The 19496-nt window shown below is 28.2% G+C and overlaps 1 protein-coding gene across 1 annotated transcript in view; it reads right to left on the bottom strand.

The window, feature by feature from the left end:
* The window catches only part of LOC142317310 (bumetanide-sensitive sodium-(potassium)-chloride cotransporter-like), a 170926-nt gene that overhangs the window by 14356 nt on the left and 137074 nt on the right, over nt 1-19496 (bottom strand). The window contains exons 16-19 of the mRNA XM_075353748.1: nt 17653-17937; nt 9552-9666; nt 5229-5383; nt 3301-3427 (exon numbers count right to left, since the gene is read on the bottom strand). Coding sequence (XP_075209863.1) covers nt 3301-3427; nt 5229-5383; nt 9552-9666; nt 17653-17937 — 682 coding nt within the window. The remainder of the gene's footprint in view (nt 1-3300; nt 3428-5228; nt 5384-9551; nt 9667-17652; nt 17938-19496) is intronic.

The following is a 19496-nucleotide window of genomic DNA, read 5'->3' as shown; positions in this document are numbered from 1 at the left end:
CGTGTGCGTGCAAGTTTCATTCCCTGCCCGTCAAAATCGACTGCGGCTGCAGGCAGAGAATTAAGAATTCCGAAAACAACAGTGTGGAGAGTTCTCCGTAAACGTTTATTATGCAAACCGTACCGTCTTCAATTAATCCAGTCTTTCTGATGGAGATAAAACACGTAGGCTCGATTTTTGTTTACAATTACAAGAAAATATGTTGTTAGATGAAGGTTTTCTAAACAAGATAATTTTCAGCGATGAAGCTACTTTCCATATTAGCGGCAAAGTAAACCGTCATAACGTTTGGGGAACTGAAAATCCACACGCTTATGTGGAACACATTCGGGATTCTCCGAAAGTAAACATTTTTTGTGCGATCTCTCGTGAGGCAGTGTATGGGCCGTTCTTTTTTATGGAAACGATAGTAACCGGCATGATATACCTGGATATGTTACAATTATGGCTTATGCCTCAGCTACTCAGCGACTTCATTTTCCAGCAAGATGTTGTCCTGCCCGTTTTTATAACGAGGTTCGACAGTACCTTAACACAACATTACCTCGGCGCTGGATAGGATGTGCGTCTGAAGAAGACCAATACATTATGTTGTGGCCACCAAGATTACTAGACCTCACGCCGTGGGGTTATGTGAAAGATAAGGTGTTTATCCCACTGATGCCGCACGATATCGCTGAGCTAAAGGATATTCAATGCAATCAACTAAATTGAAAATGACATATTAGAATGAGTTTGACAAGAGCTAGACTTTCGTGTTGATGTGTGCCGTGTCACCAGAGGAGCACATATTGAACATTTACAGGTTTTGAGATTTATAGATTGAGTCCCTGCATCACCTCTTACAACTTTCATTTAGGTAAGTGAAATACTTTTTTTGTACTGAATTTTTGTAACTCCTAAGAACATTAGGAAACGCTCTGTATAATAGTGAGCATTTTTTCAGAATGTTCTTGAGTGTATTTGGCCACAGCAGCTCCAAATGTGCTTGAGCATACTTGGCTACAGCAGGTTGGTTAATAAATGGATTATTTTTTATATGCTTTAGCTGCATCTTTGAGTTGCTTCTTTCTTGTCAAATCAGTTTATCTTGCTCGTCATTTGCATTTTTTTCTTAGAAGTTGACTCTTCTGACACTTGAGAGGAGTCCTCACACAAACTGGTAAAAGCAGACTCAGCATTGACCTCCATTGAGGTACTAATAAGGTCTGGACCATAACGGAAAAGCACTTTTTGTTTAGGGATGATGGGTTTTATGTTGATGTGGATGGAAAATGGCACTGGTTTTGGCCGATTAGTGGTCAAATAAGCATCAAAATGCCTCCAAGGTTGGTTGTGTAAATCTTAATAATTTGACAAGATCACCCTCTATTCTGAAATTCTGAAATAAAAAAGACTTCAGAAATGAATTCTAAGATTTTTCCAGTAGCTGTCAACTCACGGACAACCATAAGTTGTAGGTTGAATCATATCGAAGAAATAAGCTTTTTGATCCATGTTAATTGTCACTTAGACTGTCATGTGACATTAATTGAAACTCTTCATTCCAATTATCATGGATGTACTTCACAACAGGAGCTCAAACATACTGAACTTTGCATTTATTCCATATATTAAAAAAGATATGGGTCGGAACAGGAAAACTTCATCACCTCGGGTATGGACCACTTCCTGAGGAACCATATTCCCAGCAATCTCTAAGATTTTGAAAACCATTTTTATTTTGTGTAAAATTTGATTAAGTGATTTTAAATTTTAATCAAACAATATTACACATATTCATTAAAGAAAAAAAGATTATTCATTTTATTTCTTTATATTTCTGTTATAATAGTAACTGGGGGAGAATAATCTCGCATGCAGGAGATGTGGACCCTTTTCACCCCATCCCCCATAGGAAATGAATTTTGAAAAATCATTTCTTAATGAATACTTACACCTCTATAGGAAGCTACATGCAAAATTTCAAGTTTCTAAGTCTAGCGGTATGGGTTGTGCATTGACGAGTGAGTGAGTCAGTCAGTGAGGACAAATTATTTTATAGATTAGATATTTAAAATATTTTTGCGTTATCTCATAGAGTGAATCATTTATTGTCAATCACCAGTTGTGTGTGTTAGTGTAACAGGAGTTAGTCACATTTTTATTCTGTACATAATGACAGAACATGTTGAACAGCATTACTGCATCAAGACTGCATAAAGCTTGATGACATCCAAAATAAAACAATTGTTGTTTTGAGAATGACCTGTATCTCAATGAGACATCACCAGGCTGAAATCCAAATGTCATTAAGAAGTGCAATTTGATAAAAATACTGATGGCCTTTTGAAAAATTGCAGATGATATTGGGATTACCGACAATTTTATACATATGGTTTTGACAGATGATTTAGGCAAGCATAGAGTGGCTGCAAAATTTCTGTCAAAGCTGCTTTCACTGGAACAGAAAGAATAGTTTTGATGTTTCACAAGAAATGCTGGACAGCATGAGCAGCGATCCTAACTTCCCTAAGTTCCTGATAACTGATGATAAATCACAGGTATATGGGTACAACCCCAAAACCAAAGCTCATCAGAATGGGATGAACAATAATCTCCAAGATCAAAGAAGGCAATACAAGTGAGAAACTAAGTGAAAAGGATGCTATCTTTAACCACATACATCTGTAAATTATGAATACACACTTGAAGGCCTATCTGTCAACAAACATAACTATTTGGAGGATTTTTCCATTTGTTATACAATTTGGCAACAGACCAGATTTGTAGGAATCATACAAATAGCAGTTAAAATATGATAATTCACCCGCCTATTCCTCATGTTCCTCATGTCTGATCCAGAATTTCTTGGACAAGCACAGAATTCCTCAGGATTGCCAAGCTCCTTGCTCACCAGACTTAGCTAGTGATTTCTGGTTATTTCTCAAACTGAAATAATGCTGCTGAAATGATTTCGTCATTTTGACAGCCAGGAGAATATAATAATGAAAATGTGCTGAAAATGGTTTTCAGCTGTGCTGAAAACCATTCCAAAAAGAGCACTATGAAAAATACTTCTAGCAGTGGAAGACTTCTGGGTTAAGTGAATGAAGTCATTAGGAAACTACTTCAAAGAAACTAGGGTTGGAAACCACTAGGTATTTTTTTTTCGTTGCCTGTGGTCAGATACTTTTTGAACTTGTATTTTTTTCTGATTTATTAGGCAAATACATGAAACTAAAAACAATGTAACAGCAGCCATGCAATATTAATTTGCAGAGATATTTATATTTAATCATAAAATATGTAATAACTGACATGACAATGAATGTAGATTCAGTTGAATGCTGTAAAAGCAGCTCTCTTAATCTCAAATGTCTATTAGTTTTTTCTTTCAATAACAAAAGTTCAGAATCAGTTATGTATTTGTTGTCTTCATTTTTGGCTGAAAACAAAAATTAATATAATATTAGCTATGAAAACTGAAAATTTTATAAAAATATTATATTTATTATATTTTTATTATATTTATTATTTATTATATTTATTAATATTATATTTTTAAAAAATATTAATTAGTCAGGATTATCAAAATTTTCAGATTATTATTAGATTAAAATCAAATTAATGAAAGCAAAATAGTGAGAATTACTTCACAAGTAGTGTTTGTTGAGTTAATTTTTCTACTGATATTTATACAATCCTATATTTTCTATTAGAAAGTGGCATTAAGAAATTCTTTTTCAAAGACAGGATGACTGAAAATTTTTTAATTTAGCTGTAAATTTAATGAGACATAAAAAATCTACTGTGGTTCAATTTTTTAAGTCGATTAAGAATCCATTAACTTGAAAGCCAGCTTGTGAAAATTTTTAAAGTTAAAATATTTGTATTGAAATTCTAATTATCACGCAATTCAGATTTTAATCGCCGTTTTTAACAGCAAATTTAATTTCTTTTATTCTAATTATAATTGATTTTAAGTGCTATAATTCTAACTCTTAGTAATTTGTTATTACTTACTTGAAATCAAGATTGCCGACTATCTACAGTTGGTTGTTTTTTCAATTTCTTTTCCAGGTGTTGAAAAATAAATAACTACAGTAATTTGTTTAATTGTACATTAACTTATAGCCAATTCTCTAACAAATTCTTTATGAAACTCTATACTTGTCTCATTGACTTGATATAAATAATTTTTTTTTAATAAACTGGTACACCTTTATAGTAAACTTTCCCCAACATTGCCTATTGTAATTACTTCAACTTACTACAGTAATACTTTTTAATAAAGAATCCAAGAACCACCAAAATGCAGTTTGAATAGCTAATGTTTTTTCATACCAAATGAAATGAGATACATTGTTTCATACTACATTGTTTACCATAAAAAGGGAAATATTAATTTGTTTCTTGACCCAATCTGTCCCATTATTTGTTATGGTGTAAGGCATATAAAGTAGCATGAGAACAATTGACACTTTTTTCCTTTTCAAATTCAAATTCTATTTTTACTTCCTTGTACGAAGTAAAGGAAGTATTGTGATCGCAAAAAATTTCAGATTTCAGCGAAAATATCCATTTTGACCACCTCTGAATCCATTTTGACTAGTTTCAGCGTGACATCTGTACGTACATATGTATCTTGCATAACTCAAAAACGATTAGCCGTAGGATGTTGAAAGTTTGGATTTAGGACTGTTGTAACATCTAGTTGTGCACCTCCCCTTTTGATTGCAATCGACTGGACCAAAAGTGTCCAAAAAAGTCCAAAATCCAAATAATTTGGATTTTTTATTTTTTCTTAACTGCAGTAATAAGTCCTCATTGAGAGCTTTTCAACAATATATCATAAGTGGTACTTATTTTCATTAATTCCAGAGTTATAGCCAAATAAAATTTTAATTAAAATTAAAAGTATTTTAATTAATTAAAAGTATAGATCTTACAAGGGAAGCACATTGTTTCGAATCAGACTTTATCTCTTTTTTTTAACTTTTTTTTTTAATTTAAATAAATTGATTTATTAATAATTATTAACTTCTGATTGTAAAATAAGTTTTACGATAAATAATACTTCAATAATGCAATAAAAAAAAAATATCAAGTTATTAATGAAATAAATTTTTATGTACTTTTCACTTTAAAAAAATGTGTATATGTAATTTAATAGGCATACAAGGAAGTCATGTGATGTCCACATCAGATTTTTTCTTTATTTTAGATTTATTAACAAATATATTTACCATTCAGTTGATGATTACCACCATCTTTCTGTCGAAATTTTTCAATGAGACTTTCAAATTCAAGTTTAGTATTATTCTGTGCTTTTTTATTTATATCTGGTATCACTATTAAATCACTGTAGTCAATTCTAAATTTTGAAAGTAACTGGGCTAGACTGAAAACACAAAATAAACATGAAATAATACAAAACATATATAAGATTTTCTTATCGCTACTAGAAAAGAGGATGCAGTATGACAGTTTCATAGATACAAATTTTGAGTTGAACATCATGATAAAATCTGATATTTCAAAACTTTGTAAACAGTTCTTTCAAATTACATGGAACTGGTGTTCCCAGAGACCTTTAGGAGATAATTATCTACTTTTTTCAGTAGAGTTGAAGAAGGAACAATATCCATGTAATTCAAAAATTAGTTGGATATAAGTTTTAATAATTAAAAACAATAACATGAAAATAATAAAAAACTGTTTTAAATAAAATAAAAACGTAAAACTAAATGTGCAATTTGATTAAACAATCATCATTAGCAGATATCAAAAATATATAATATTTATGAAATCAGTCAATTGTTGAAATGATCCTTCCTTATGTCACCTACCCAATTGATTTTGATTATTCCCCTTAGCTTGTTTTTTAAATAGTTGTATGCTATGAATTACCAGCGCCTTGTTTTGCATGCTCAAGTAACATATAAGTCATTCTCAGTTTTGACCGCTGATATTTTTTGAAGAGACCGATTCGAATCCTACATTTTTAATATTTTTTAATTCAACAACTTTAAGAATTTCTAAGTTGCAATGTCAAATCTGAAATTTGTCTCAAGCTTCTGTATAAAAGCCTGTATAAAACTTGCTCGTTTCTGCACAGTTAATTTGAGCAAAAAAAAGTTTATTAATAACATTAAAGATGATTATTGTTGTCCAATTTCTATTTTTCCTATTTATGAATACCTGCAGTATACATCACCATTATTTAACAAATTTTCTTTAATTTTATAAAGAAAATTGTTGACATTGCTCTAACTTAATAATAATGAAATGTTAAAAAAATAAACACAGTTCAAAGAATGCATTATGCTAAATTTTTACTGAAATAAAATTTATAAACAGGAAATGCTCAAAAATCAATAAAAGTAAAAGAGAAGACTAAAACTATGTAGTAGACATTTTAATTGTAAAATAATTATCATCAATGTATCTGAGAATTAACAAAACTAGATGGATGCAGTTATAATAACAAAACTTAAGAAAAATAATGTAAAATGTACATTGACAGCAAAAAAAAAGAAAAGATATCGAAATTAAAAAAAAATTAAGATTTTTGTAATATTATTTCAGATAATAGTAAATATCAACAAACATTGATTACGAATCGATCTTAAAAAATGAGATCAATTAAAATTTATTATTTTTTTTAGCTATAAAATGGTGACACAATTAGAACTGTGTTATTAATATCATATACAGATTATTTACATTTATTAAATGTGTTTTTAATACCAACAGTTTTACTTATTATTTTTTATTTTACAATAACATAATTTCTAGATTTATTAATAGATTTATAAAGTTTTTATCCCACTTTCCCTACTCTTATAGTACATAGCAATAAGAGAAACAATGTATAACTGTTATACAATGTATAACAGAGAAAAAATATTGCTGTAAGTTAAAAAATCCACCCCAAGATTTTTTTTATTTTGAGTTCATTGTTTCACTTTAAGGTTGAGATGGATGAAAAATTCCAGGCCTTGAAATGAATAAAAACTGACCTTGTGATGTAGAAAATATTATTACCCTAACCACAAAATCAACTGACCAGTTTAATCAACTTTTACTCTGAAGTAGTACATCTCATTGTAAATTTGTTATTTTTAACAACTAATCTTTTAAGGATTTGTGTTGTAGATGTGTGATATCACAGCTTCTGAAGTATCCATACATTTTACCTTCACAATCCCAGTTTTTAAATTTCGCTGATGGAATAGTATGAAATACATTACTAGTGTTCTTATGTATAATGAAAAAGTTCCAAATAAAAGCAGCCATAGGACTGTTCAAATCATCTTCCAGTTTCATTTATGATACATGAACACAATGTTTAGTAAAATGAAATTTTATTAAATGCTGAGTGTAATGAATGGATATGCAGCGATAATATTAAGATAATAAATCAATATGACAACAATCTTATGGCTTGATCTTGTTTTTGGCTTGTCCCTTCTTCAAATTTCTATCAAATTTCTAAGTATCAATTTTTCATAGATAGTACTTTTCATCATTTAAGTGATGACTTAAAGAAAATAGAAATGTTAATTTTCTATGAAGAACAGGCCTCATATAGTTCTGAGGTTTTAAAACTTAAAATGAATTTTCAATAATTATAAAGTTTGCTACAGAAACAGAAAATGTTTAACGCTGTAAAAACTATCATATGGCTGAAATGTAGCCTGTATAATTTATAATTTACTATTTCCATGAATTCCATTTTGTAATATGGTAGTACTAAAAAGATAGATAATTTCTCATTTAAACTGTCATTTCAGCTATTAAAATAATTTTTTAATTCTATTTTAGAAGGTACTTTAACTAAGTATTAAACTTTTGGAAATTCTTTGCTTGTTCAAAAATTAAATTTGTACAATTTTAAAAATGATTTTTTTCAGATAAGTAATTAAATATTAGAATATTGAGGTTAAAAATAAAAAAATGTGTCTTTTTCAGATATTTTATTTACTTGACACTGACATTCTCTCCTTTTTTCTGACAATGAGAAATGGATTTTGTAGCAGCTGAAAAATTCCAACCCTGGTTTCAAATCAGAGCTCCCACATGAAAAAGAGATTGATGTTAATATATGTTATTCCTTTCCTAAATCGAGAAATCCTACTAAGATACAAAGTCTGAAAATAAAGTTATGAGACTAGATTTTTTTTTGACAGCCAAAGTGGCAACACTGTATTACTAGTAAACATATGGTTATCTGAACAGCTGATTTATATTAGGTATTAATATTTTTAGTCTATTGTTGTCACATGAAACGTAAACAAACTTTTCATGAAATGAGTTTTTGTTGTGCATTACAGAAATGAATGATTAGTAATCATGAGCAACATTGTGCAATCAAGTTTTTTGTTAAACTCTGTGAGAATGCTACTGAAACCTTTTCAAAATTGAAAAGAGCGTATGGAGATGACGTTATGTCACAAGCCCAAGTTTTTAGGTGGTTTAAAGCATTTTCAGGAGGGCAGGAATCAGTTGCAAATGATTCACACCCTGGAAGACCATTAATGTCAAAAACTGACGACAATGTTCAGCAAATCATTGACTTAATACGGCACGACCGGCGATTAACTATCAGAATGATTGCAGAAGAATTGAATTTGAACCGTACCACAGTCCATCAAATTTTGACAAACAAATTGGACACAAAAAAGTTTGTGCAAAATTGGTCCCAAAAAACCTTACTGTTGAACAGAAAAAACAACAGGGTGGAAATGTGCCGCAATCTTCTAGGGCAAATTGAAACTGATCCTGATATTTAAAAAAAATGTTATTACTGGTGATGAATCTTGAATATTTGACTACAACCCAGAAACAAAACACCCGAGCAAGGAGTGGCACACTTCAAACTCACCACGTCCCAAAAAAGCAAAAATGGGCAAATCAAAGCCATACTAATTTGTTTCTTTGATAGTAATGGCATTGTCCAGAAGGATTTTTGCCTACAGGACAGACTATAAATCAATATGTTTACTGCAAAATTCTTGAAAGACTGCAGAAAAGAGCTGCCCACGCGAGACCAGCCATCAAAGACAACTGGATGCTGTATCATGACAATGCACCTTGTCACACAGCACTCTTAATTATTGAATTTTTGGCAAAGAAAAAAATTCCTGTAGTTCCTCAACCACCTTATTCACCTGACTTGAATCCCTGTGACTTTCTCCTGTTCCTGACTTTAAAAAAACACTTTAAAAGGACAATATTTTGGAACAGTAGAAAACATTTTTAAAAATGTAACCAACCATCTGTAGGATACTAGAGTTTCTGAGTTCCAACACTGCTATGAAGAGTGGTTAAACCATTTGAAGCATTGTGTGGCTTCCCAAGGGAACTATTTCGAAGAGTTAGAGTCCATGTATAAATGGATTGTAAGTAAAAAGTTTTTCTGAACCAGTCTCATTACTTCATTTACAGACCTTGTACAAAACTGTAGACAGCTAAACTATCTGCCCCAAGTAATATTCCCAGATTTTGTTATAATTTTAAATAGTATATAATATATTATACAAATTAAAAATATAGAGAAAACTTACTTTCTTTGATCACGATCAAGCTGTGACTTGCGATTTGCCAATGAAAATATTCTTAATTTGCAATCAGCAAACTGTGATCTTGTACGAAGAATATGTGGTACCAAAAGTGTAAGACCTACAACAATAAAACAAAATATTTCTATTTTAGAAATGGTAATTATACATAGATTGTTTCAGGAAGTTTCTACCATACTATACAGGTGTATTCGTCTACCAAAATAATGAAAAAAGTTTATATAAATATAGGCCTGAAAATGTTTTGTTTTTAAGTTACAGCTAGCAAAAGGTTTCACCTAAAATTTTCCTTTAAAGGTTAAATAATACTACATTAAAACTCTAGAGATACAGATTATTGAAAAGACTTTTTCTTATATGAAAAATTAAAAGAAAAAATGAATCCCGGAACTGTATTTTCTGTTATTCAGTACTGTTTGAGAAAATTGCTGCTAAAAACATGCTTTTTTTAAGCTTGGCATAAATTTACTTAGGTTAATTGTCATTAGCCAAATAAAACTTTAAGAGGAAATTTATGAAGAATTTAATTCTCAGGAAATTGATAGAATTAACGTCATCAATAAAAATGATTAAAAATGTTGCAAACTTTAAGAATACAAAAATTAATCATTTTTATACACGTTATATTACAATTTTTATGTCTTCATCTCATTATCATAAGAAAGTATCTCAAGAATAATCTGGGGATCAGTACATATTAAACAAGGTTGTCTACATCCTGACCTATACTACAGTCAACTTGTCACTACATCACGGTTGTACTACTTACCACCACTGACAGAGCCATGCATCTTCATCATGAATTATCTAACACATATATCAGTAGCTCTATTTATTTATGTCTACATAGATATTCTTTAAATAAAATGTGTAAGTTTATCTAATGAATATTTATTTGTGTAATGAATCTTATCTGTGGTTAAATCTATGAATTTTATCTGTGGTTCTAAGCTAAATCTTTAATGAATTATTTAAAAATATATGACTATGTTTAACTACATTACTTATCTTAACCATACTTTGACTGTTTTATTCATACAAATTTTTTGGTATTATCTATAAGTATGTAAGAAAACTGATTAATTTAGCATTAATAATTTGTAGAGTAACACTATTTAAATTCCAATATTTGGCATTAACTTATTTTTCTGAACAAAAGATAATAATGTATCAATGTTTTCTAATGCCAGAAAATTCAAGTTCATGTTCTATTTTTCCAGCCTCTTTCTCCCAACATAATATGAAGTGAATAAAACCTGATTTTCTGAACTCCAGTGGAACTAAAAACTGAAACCTATAACCATGTTACTGTTAAATTTTTGCCATAAAATTAAAATGTAGTTTTTCCAGTTAATCAGTATATCTTTTTGTACCTCTGAGATTATACATCAAAAAAGAGGTAGAAAAGGCATTGAAAAACTATTAGAAAAAATCATCAATTCCATATTAAATCTTTCATTGAAAAATAAAAACTTAAATAATAATTTAATTTTGAAAAAAATAAATTATTATTTAAGATTTTATTTTAATTTATTAAAAAATAAACACTAATAATCCAACATTACTCTGCTTCAGAATTGAAGTATAAATTTAAATCGACAAGCATTTTTAAGAATAGAGCAATGTTAGATGACATAATAAATTTCAGATAAGAAACATCTTAAAGGTAACATATACCTTTGTAAGCAAAGGCTTAAATGTTGTAACAGCAAAGAATTAGAGTAGGATTAACTAATTTGATATTTAAATATCAATTACTAGTTTATTTATTTAATTATATTAAATAAATAAACACTTCAAAAGTTGAAGTACTTCAGCAATTCAAGCCCGCATATTTAATGATGTGTGCCTGTTCTAAAAACTGCTATTAGAAACTTCACAAAAAGTAATAAATTCCTGAATGTGATGAAATGAAGGTATAGGAAAAAATTTAATCAAAGAAGAACAAATGTTCAAATAGAATTTATTACCATATAAGGCGTAATTGGTAATTGGTAATTGAAAACAACCCCTAACTACTAATTTTTACCATCAGCTGATCCTGCAAATTTTTTTTTCAATATTAATCAACTTTCTGATATGGTTATGATGGAGTAGGTTCAGTTTCTATTGTAACAGCTAGTAATGTTTGATGGTTGAAGTATTTCATGCACAAATCTTTAATATTTACTTTGAAAAAAAATAAGATTTATATCTTAGCAAATGCATATTATTCATTAAAGCATTTAAAATACTCAACTAGTTATTGAATCCTTGGTTTTCCTTCCTGATAGTTTTAAATCTCTAAATTCCATCAGATGTTTAAAAAAAAATGCTCAGGTTAAAAAAAATGTAATATTTTTTTTAGATAACAGTCAATAAAAAATAGGGATTATGGAGGTGTAGTGATTTGCCTTAACTTCTAAACCAGCTGGTCTTGGGTTCATAATTTCTGACAAGGTCTGATATTTTTTCATTTATATTTCATTCACCTCATCTTCCTTACTAAAATACATATAAAAATATGACTGAAGTCATAATAAAAATAAAAAAAAAAAATATCTTTGATCCTAAATTGAACATTCTCTCTGTTTTTCCAAACTAAGTTATAGAGAAGAAATATAATAATTTATAAAAAAAGAAGTATGTTTTATTCCAAAAAAATTATATATGTTTTGTTTTAATGAAAAACAGAAATTAAACTATTTAATACAATAAGTTGTATTAGTTATGGTACCTACATTATTTCTCACACAGTAGACATTTTAGATCTGATGTTTAATCTTGTATGCAATTATATCATCTATTTCTATAAAATTATAAATGTAAACTAATAGTGAACTTAGAAATGTTTTTCTTATGATAGTAATAAGTAGTTATGTAAATAATAAATGCAAACCAAACGTTTTTGAGGAAATTAATTATAATTAGTTATATAAATAAAATATATATGTAAATAAGTTTTTATAAATTTAATTTTTCATTTTTTAAAAATGATAGCCAGTTTTTTAGAAAATGATACAAAAAACATATTAATAAACATATTTATATATATAATTAATAAACAAAAAATTGATATTTCATATAAAATGCTTTTTTCAATTCAAAAATGATAATATTTGGATAAACTTTAATGAAACTATAAAAAAAATTGTGGAAAATTTACAAAATTAAGCGTTTTTGTGTCAACTTATTTTTTATATTTTAGACGATTAAAGTTAACTTTTCCAAAATACTGTTAAAAATATTTGTCTTTTATTTTCATATTTCTAATAATTTAACTAAGGATAAAAAAAAAGTTACTTAACAGTTTTATATAGAAAATAGCAGATTCTATAAGGATTTTTTACAATCTTTTTTGTTAAGCTCTATAATTTAAACAAAGGTGTCATCTTTACATTATTTGGGAAATTAAGCACTGTGTGAAATTATTGTAGAATGTTAATGGAAAACATAAAACTAATTCTACTGTAAATTTTTTTTTTAAAACTATGAAGAAAGATTTTACTTAAGTCAAAAAAGTTCACTTTCAACTGAAGTACAACCATTATTAAATCTCTAAACTACTCTTTAATTTATACATCACTCATGAACTTATCATCATATACTTTAAGTATCATAAAAAGAATTTTAGTTTCTTTTAAACAATACTATCCAAAGTGTTTGGCAAACTTAGTAAACTATATGACACTTCTATATTCAAATTTACAGCACAAAATAGGATACTATCCAGACGGATTTTGTATTTTTCTTTTAATTTTTCAAATATTTTTGAAAATAAAGTGTCCAAGAAGTAAATGATAGAAAAAAACCAATATTAATATTAACAATATAATAATTTACTGAGAAAGAGTCATGTTGTTATATATTAATAGAAAATACTGTTGTACAGGTACAGAAATAAATGTCATGATTTAAAGATGGAATAAGGTGTAAAGAGTGAAGTATCTAATACATATCCAGTGAGAGAAGACTGGAAGTGGTGGGTGATATCAGAAGTAGGTTGCATCAACAGTGTAGGGAGAAAATAAGCAGATGTATTGGCAATAAAAACTTCCACACTACTGGAGCTTTCCTTCCCCTATGTCCAAGAAAAATAGTACCCACCAATTTGAAATGCAAAATTTTATGAAAATTCACTATAGGGGAGACCAGGGCAGGTTGTCACACAGGCTGGTGGTCACAAGTCTCAGTTCTCAGTCACTGCTGCTTCCTAATAGTCTAAATTGAAACCACAGTACAATCAAAATATTCTGAGTAAGATGTACACAGTTTCTAGTTCCTTGCGACAGTTTTAAAGATTTTATTGGTGTTTTTGTGTTTTTGCAACGGTATGTATTCATTTATTGATATAATTAACTCTCTTTATTCACTCTGTATTCAATGAAGTCTATATCCCAACTATTTTCTATTATTTTATAACAGTTGCAGAATGTTATTCTGTATCAACATTGAGGTTAGGTTCAAGGTCTATTTTTCCAGCTTGTTTTTTGTCTGAAATGTCTGTTCGTGGTTGGTTGTCACAGAAATTTCAGGAATGGTTGTTACATATGACAACCTACCACGGCAGATTTTTTTAGTAGTTTTTTTTCACTTGTTTCAGGTAAAGATGGTGAGAAATCATAAAAAAAAGACAAACCAAGGAGAAATTTGTTCCAGACATCATGCTTGCAGCAATGAGGAAGGTAAAAAAGGAGATATTATCAATTCATAAAGCTGCACCTGATTATCAAATCAATTATCGAACTTTAGCAAGATATTGTAAGAAGATTCTCCAAGATGAAATTGACGATCAAAAGATAGATCGGTCTTCCATCACCAATGGTTAGTTTCCAAATAGAAAAGTTTTTTCTGATGATGATGAGAAGGAATTAAAGCAATATGTTCTTCAAGCAGTTAATGTTTACTATGGTTTAACACCAAAAGAAATCAAAACTTTAGCTCGTGATCTTTGTATGGCAAATTCTATTAAATGTCCTAAATCTTGGCAGAATAATGGGTGTGCCGGAAATGACTGATTTTTTAAGAAGACATCCAACTCTTTCATTATGAAAACCAGAGGCGATCAGCTTAGCACAAGCTTCTAGATTCAACCAAACAAATGTGGAATCTTTTTTTTCAATAATTTGGCAACACTTCTTGAAAGATATAATTTTCAACCTCACAAAAAATTTGGACTTCTATGGAAGATGAGTTAAGTCTCTTTGGAGTACAATATTTATAATTATAACACAATACAATATTATATAACAATTATACAATATTTATATGTATAATACACACAGTCATTTCTACTAATTTTCTTGAATTCTTACATGAAAATACTTCAAGTACCAGGTAGCATCAGGCTATAATTATATTATAATTCTTTATAAAAATCTAACCAATGATGACAACAAAAAAGTAAACAAATACCTTTAATTGTCTATAAGGAATCTAATTTTCCATTTATAAATCTTCATTTCAGTTACTTTGAAAAACCTTGTAACTGGATCACCAGAAGAACTTACCAAAATAAAGAATAATAATGAAAATCAGACCGCTTAAAGAAGAGTAACATATATACATACATACAAAAAAGGTTAATGATTCACATTGAATAAAACCTTCTCTTCTTTAAAGTTGAATAAGAAATATTTATGGTTTCTTATCATTATAGTTTTTTTTAATCTCTGAATGCATGAGTTTAATGAAGAGATAATTATATTTTTTTTTATAGTTTTTTTATCAATTACAATGAATATTTTTCATAGAAGTTTAATCTCTCATTTACAATTTATTGAAATTTTAAGTACATTTTAATTTGGATTTCATTGGTTTTATTTGTGTTAATATTTTAAATGATTATTTAGTAATTATTTTTTGTTCGATAATAAAAGAATATTACAAATGATAAAATATTGTCATTCTCTTAAAAAATGTATTTCTAGGTGATTCTTAGCAATAATACTTAATGTGTTTTAGTTATTAAACCAGATCAATAATAATATTTACAATGGATTCTGCTTATTAGATACTTTATTCTGTACCATTGCATTACTAATTTGAATATTCAGTAATTTATTACAGGATAATTATATACTACATTGAGATAAAATCATTTTTAATAATGCAGTTTAAATTTAATATTAATAGGACATAATTCTTTTGAAAAAAGTCAATAGATTATTTATTTATTAATAATGCTAACACTAGTTATACCTGCTTATGCCTGATGCTCAAAGCAATGCTATCAACAGGTATAACAGAAGAATAGATTATACAGATTCCACTACAGTGGTAACACTTATCAGCCAAATATCACTGTAATATGACAGGCGGAATGTTTACTTCGTGAAACATGTGGTGCTTTCTGTTGATACAATCAGGAACTGAATTCCAATGTCACAGACAAGTGGGTGTGACAACTGCTGTGTACTATGTAATATATCTGCCCATTTATAAGTATTACTAGTAAAAAGAAAAAACTCGTATAACTTGATACAAATGTGATATTATTTTATCAGAGATAAACATCTATATAACAAACATCTACTGTTTAATAATAATTTATTAATATACAATAAATTCTCACTTTTACAGACCCCCTTTACAAACCAAAAACATTAAATTACATTTAAGTAAAAACATTTTAATATTTAATAACATTGTAAAATGAATTTCAATATGTATTTGGGAATCCATGATTTAATAAATATGTTATATTTTATAATAAACATTTATTCTCCTGTACAATTAAGAGTGTGCATTTATTGTGAAACAGAATAAAAATCAGTCTGATGCATGGAACAAGGTAAAAATATTAAATTTAGGTAATGCTTAGAAAACAATGATTAATAATGAGTGATTTGAAACAAATCTGTAGGAGCTGAGTTTTGGAAATTTACAAGAACCGCTGATTATGAGTAAGCAAACCAAAATAACAGAAGACGGTTTTCTTAATTGTTTAGAAGCAGATGAAGATCCAACTGGCTATGAAAATCTTATAGAAGACAAAGTGAGGCAGTTTTCATTGAAATTACCAGTTTTAAGAATAAGGAAGAGGGTGATGTCATTATGGAAACAAAAACTTTGTTCTTCATGTACAGTATTTTTTCTATAATATTACAAGTCTGATTAAAATTATTGTGCAAATGGAACACAAATTTTTTCAACTTCAAATGGACATATTTTTTCAGACAAGACCAGAATATCTTAGTTGCCTAATGATAATCCAAAATGATGAGAGATCCTTGTAATCCATATTTGAATGTCAGTAGTTAAACTTACAAAAAAAAAAGATATTATTTTAAAAACATAAACGATTTGTACAATAACATTATTTATTAATTATTTAATAAACTTAGTTATTTTATGACATCATCTTTGCACAACATGGTATTTTTAAGTAATACTATAATTTATTTTTTACTTTTTAGTGGATTTTTATATTTGTTAATATATTGTAATTTTTTGTTTAAAATTCTCAATTTGATTTAATTCTTATTTTTTTAATTTTTAGAGGGTTTTTCTAATTTCTTTCCTTTTTTTTATTAAAGTTAATATTAATATTAGTTAAATAAAAGCTTCTTTAAAAAATAATTTTTTATATGTAATCAAATATATTTTTTATTGACTACATTTTGCTGTCATACAGCATTGCATTTCATAGAAATAATTTTAAAAATTTCTTTCTATTTCCTAATCTATATTTGATAGTATATTTATTTTGTGTATATAAAAGTTTTTTCAATAAAAGTTTTTTCCTCATTTTATTAATTTTTGGTTAATTGTATGCTAACAATCATAAGACCTGATAGGTGAGTTTGAACATCCCTGAGAAGCAGATAGTCATGTGGTAGGTTCTACTATACCGGATGGATATCTGAAAGAGAGGTGCAAATTATTGATTTTTGAAAGAGGACAAACAACCTTTTCAGTAATTGTTAAGAATAATGACAATAGATATTGAAGATGTAATTAATGGTTGCTACCATCTGAACAAAACCTTTAAGCTTTATGTGTGTTCAACTTTGAGCACCTTACATATGAGAGAAGCAAATATTTACTGCTATAATTTCTGAGAACAAATAATAATAATAACAGAATTCTTAATTAGTTAATTTACCTCCATCATCAAAAAGCCACCATACATCAATAAAACCTTTATCTTGCTTCCTTCTGAATAGAGTTATATCTTTCAAAAGATTGGGAGAAAGTGGTTCACCAGATGGACTAACAAACAATTTACTATTGCTATGATTTTCTGTATTGCTATCAGTTCTAGATATATCACCATCATCAGTCCCTTCAAGTTTAGTCGGCTGACATTCTCCACCAGGATCAGCACAAACAACAACTCTACTCAAATCATTTGGAACTGGAGAATCTGGAGGTGTATGACCACCATCCTCTGAAAATAAAAAAAAAATTTATAATTAACATTAATCTGGATTGTATAATAAATATTTGATAAATAGTTAGCAAATTGCATCGTAACAGCAGAATGTAATTTATAAATATAATTTAAAATATTACAATTACACCGGTACGTTAGCCACTTATAAAAAATTATCATTATCTTTGTCCCTTATATAAAATGAACCATTCTCTGCTATTACAGTCTGTTAGCATACAACAAAACCCATTAGTTTTGTTGTATGCTAACAGATAATGCTTTAGTAATGCTTTTTGCATGTTGTAACCATTATGAATTCTGACCAAAATTTAAATTAAATTGAATTGGCTTAATTAAATTGGTGAATTTATTTGTATTTTATTTTATTGTAAATTATTTATTATATGAATTTCTTAATACGTCGACGGACGATATTTTTTTTTAAAAAACGTAAAAATTAAATTAATAGCAGCATGATTCATTAGTTATCAAATTATTAAAATAGAATTTTAAGAAATATGAAATCATGCGTGAAAAAATGAGCAAACGTTTTCTATACAAAGAGTGTTACGTTTGTATGAGTACACATACTCACACAGACTTGGACAATTCGGAGAAATTGTGATGGAGTTAGACCTGTGACACCATCGGAAAGCGTCAGTTATATGCGAGACTTCGTCGTGGTTAGATGAGTGTTATGAATACTTTTAAAAAAAACTCATCAGGGAAATCATAGACTGTCATTTGTACGGAATACAGGTATGAGAATTAGATATCAAAGGCCACAAAAAGACAATCATGGATTTATCAGAAGATTTCTTATCCATCGATTTTTTTATAACATTAAAAAATATTATTATTGAAATTATAACATGTTAAAATAACAAATTACGTTTAAAATTGTAATTAAAATTAATTTTTGTTTGGCCAATTTCTTACTATCATAAGTATTAATTAGATATTTTGTTAAATTTTGATGTTTACAAGTAATTATATAATAGCCGTTCTACATAGACTAGTTATGATACTTCTGAGTCAAATATATTACTAATTTATATTATCCATCAAAATATTTTTTGATGTTTTGAGTTGTAATTTTTTTTTGTAAAACTCGAGAGAGAAGCATAAGCAATATAGTCCTAGTACATTGTTTCGCAAATCGCACCATAGTAAGTTTATTTTATTTGTTTATTAAAAGTTTATTATTATAAAATTTTGTTTCTGTGCTTTATTTAAATTTGATGTTTTATATGAAGCTCACAATGTAACTGTGTATTGAAATATTTTGTGCGAAAACAAAAATGGATTGTTAAAAATATTTCAAAAATATATAAATAGGTTTTATTAAAACTAATAATTCTGCCTAAGTAGATAGAAAAAATTACAATGAAAATTAGTGAAAAAAAAATCCTATAAGTCTATCTGTTATAGGAGCTGAGAAAAAGGTACATGAATGAGGCTAAAATTAATATTTATGTGAATTTACAATCTCCCTCAAATAGCATCCATGAATAGTTGGTGCCAGAATGTAACAAATATGAGTAGATTCAGAAGTGAGCTCGCATACATACATT

The sequence above is a fragment of the Lycorma delicatula genome, chromosome 1, assembly GCF_047948215.1.
Source record: "Lycorma delicatula isolate Av1 chromosome 1, ASM4794821v1, whole genome shotgun sequence".
Lineage (NCBI taxonomy): Eukaryota > Metazoa > Arthropoda > Insecta > Hemiptera > Fulgoridae > Lycorma > Lycorma delicatula.
Note: the sequence above shows the minus strand (reverse complement) of the source record. Positions and strands in the feature narration are given on the sequence as shown.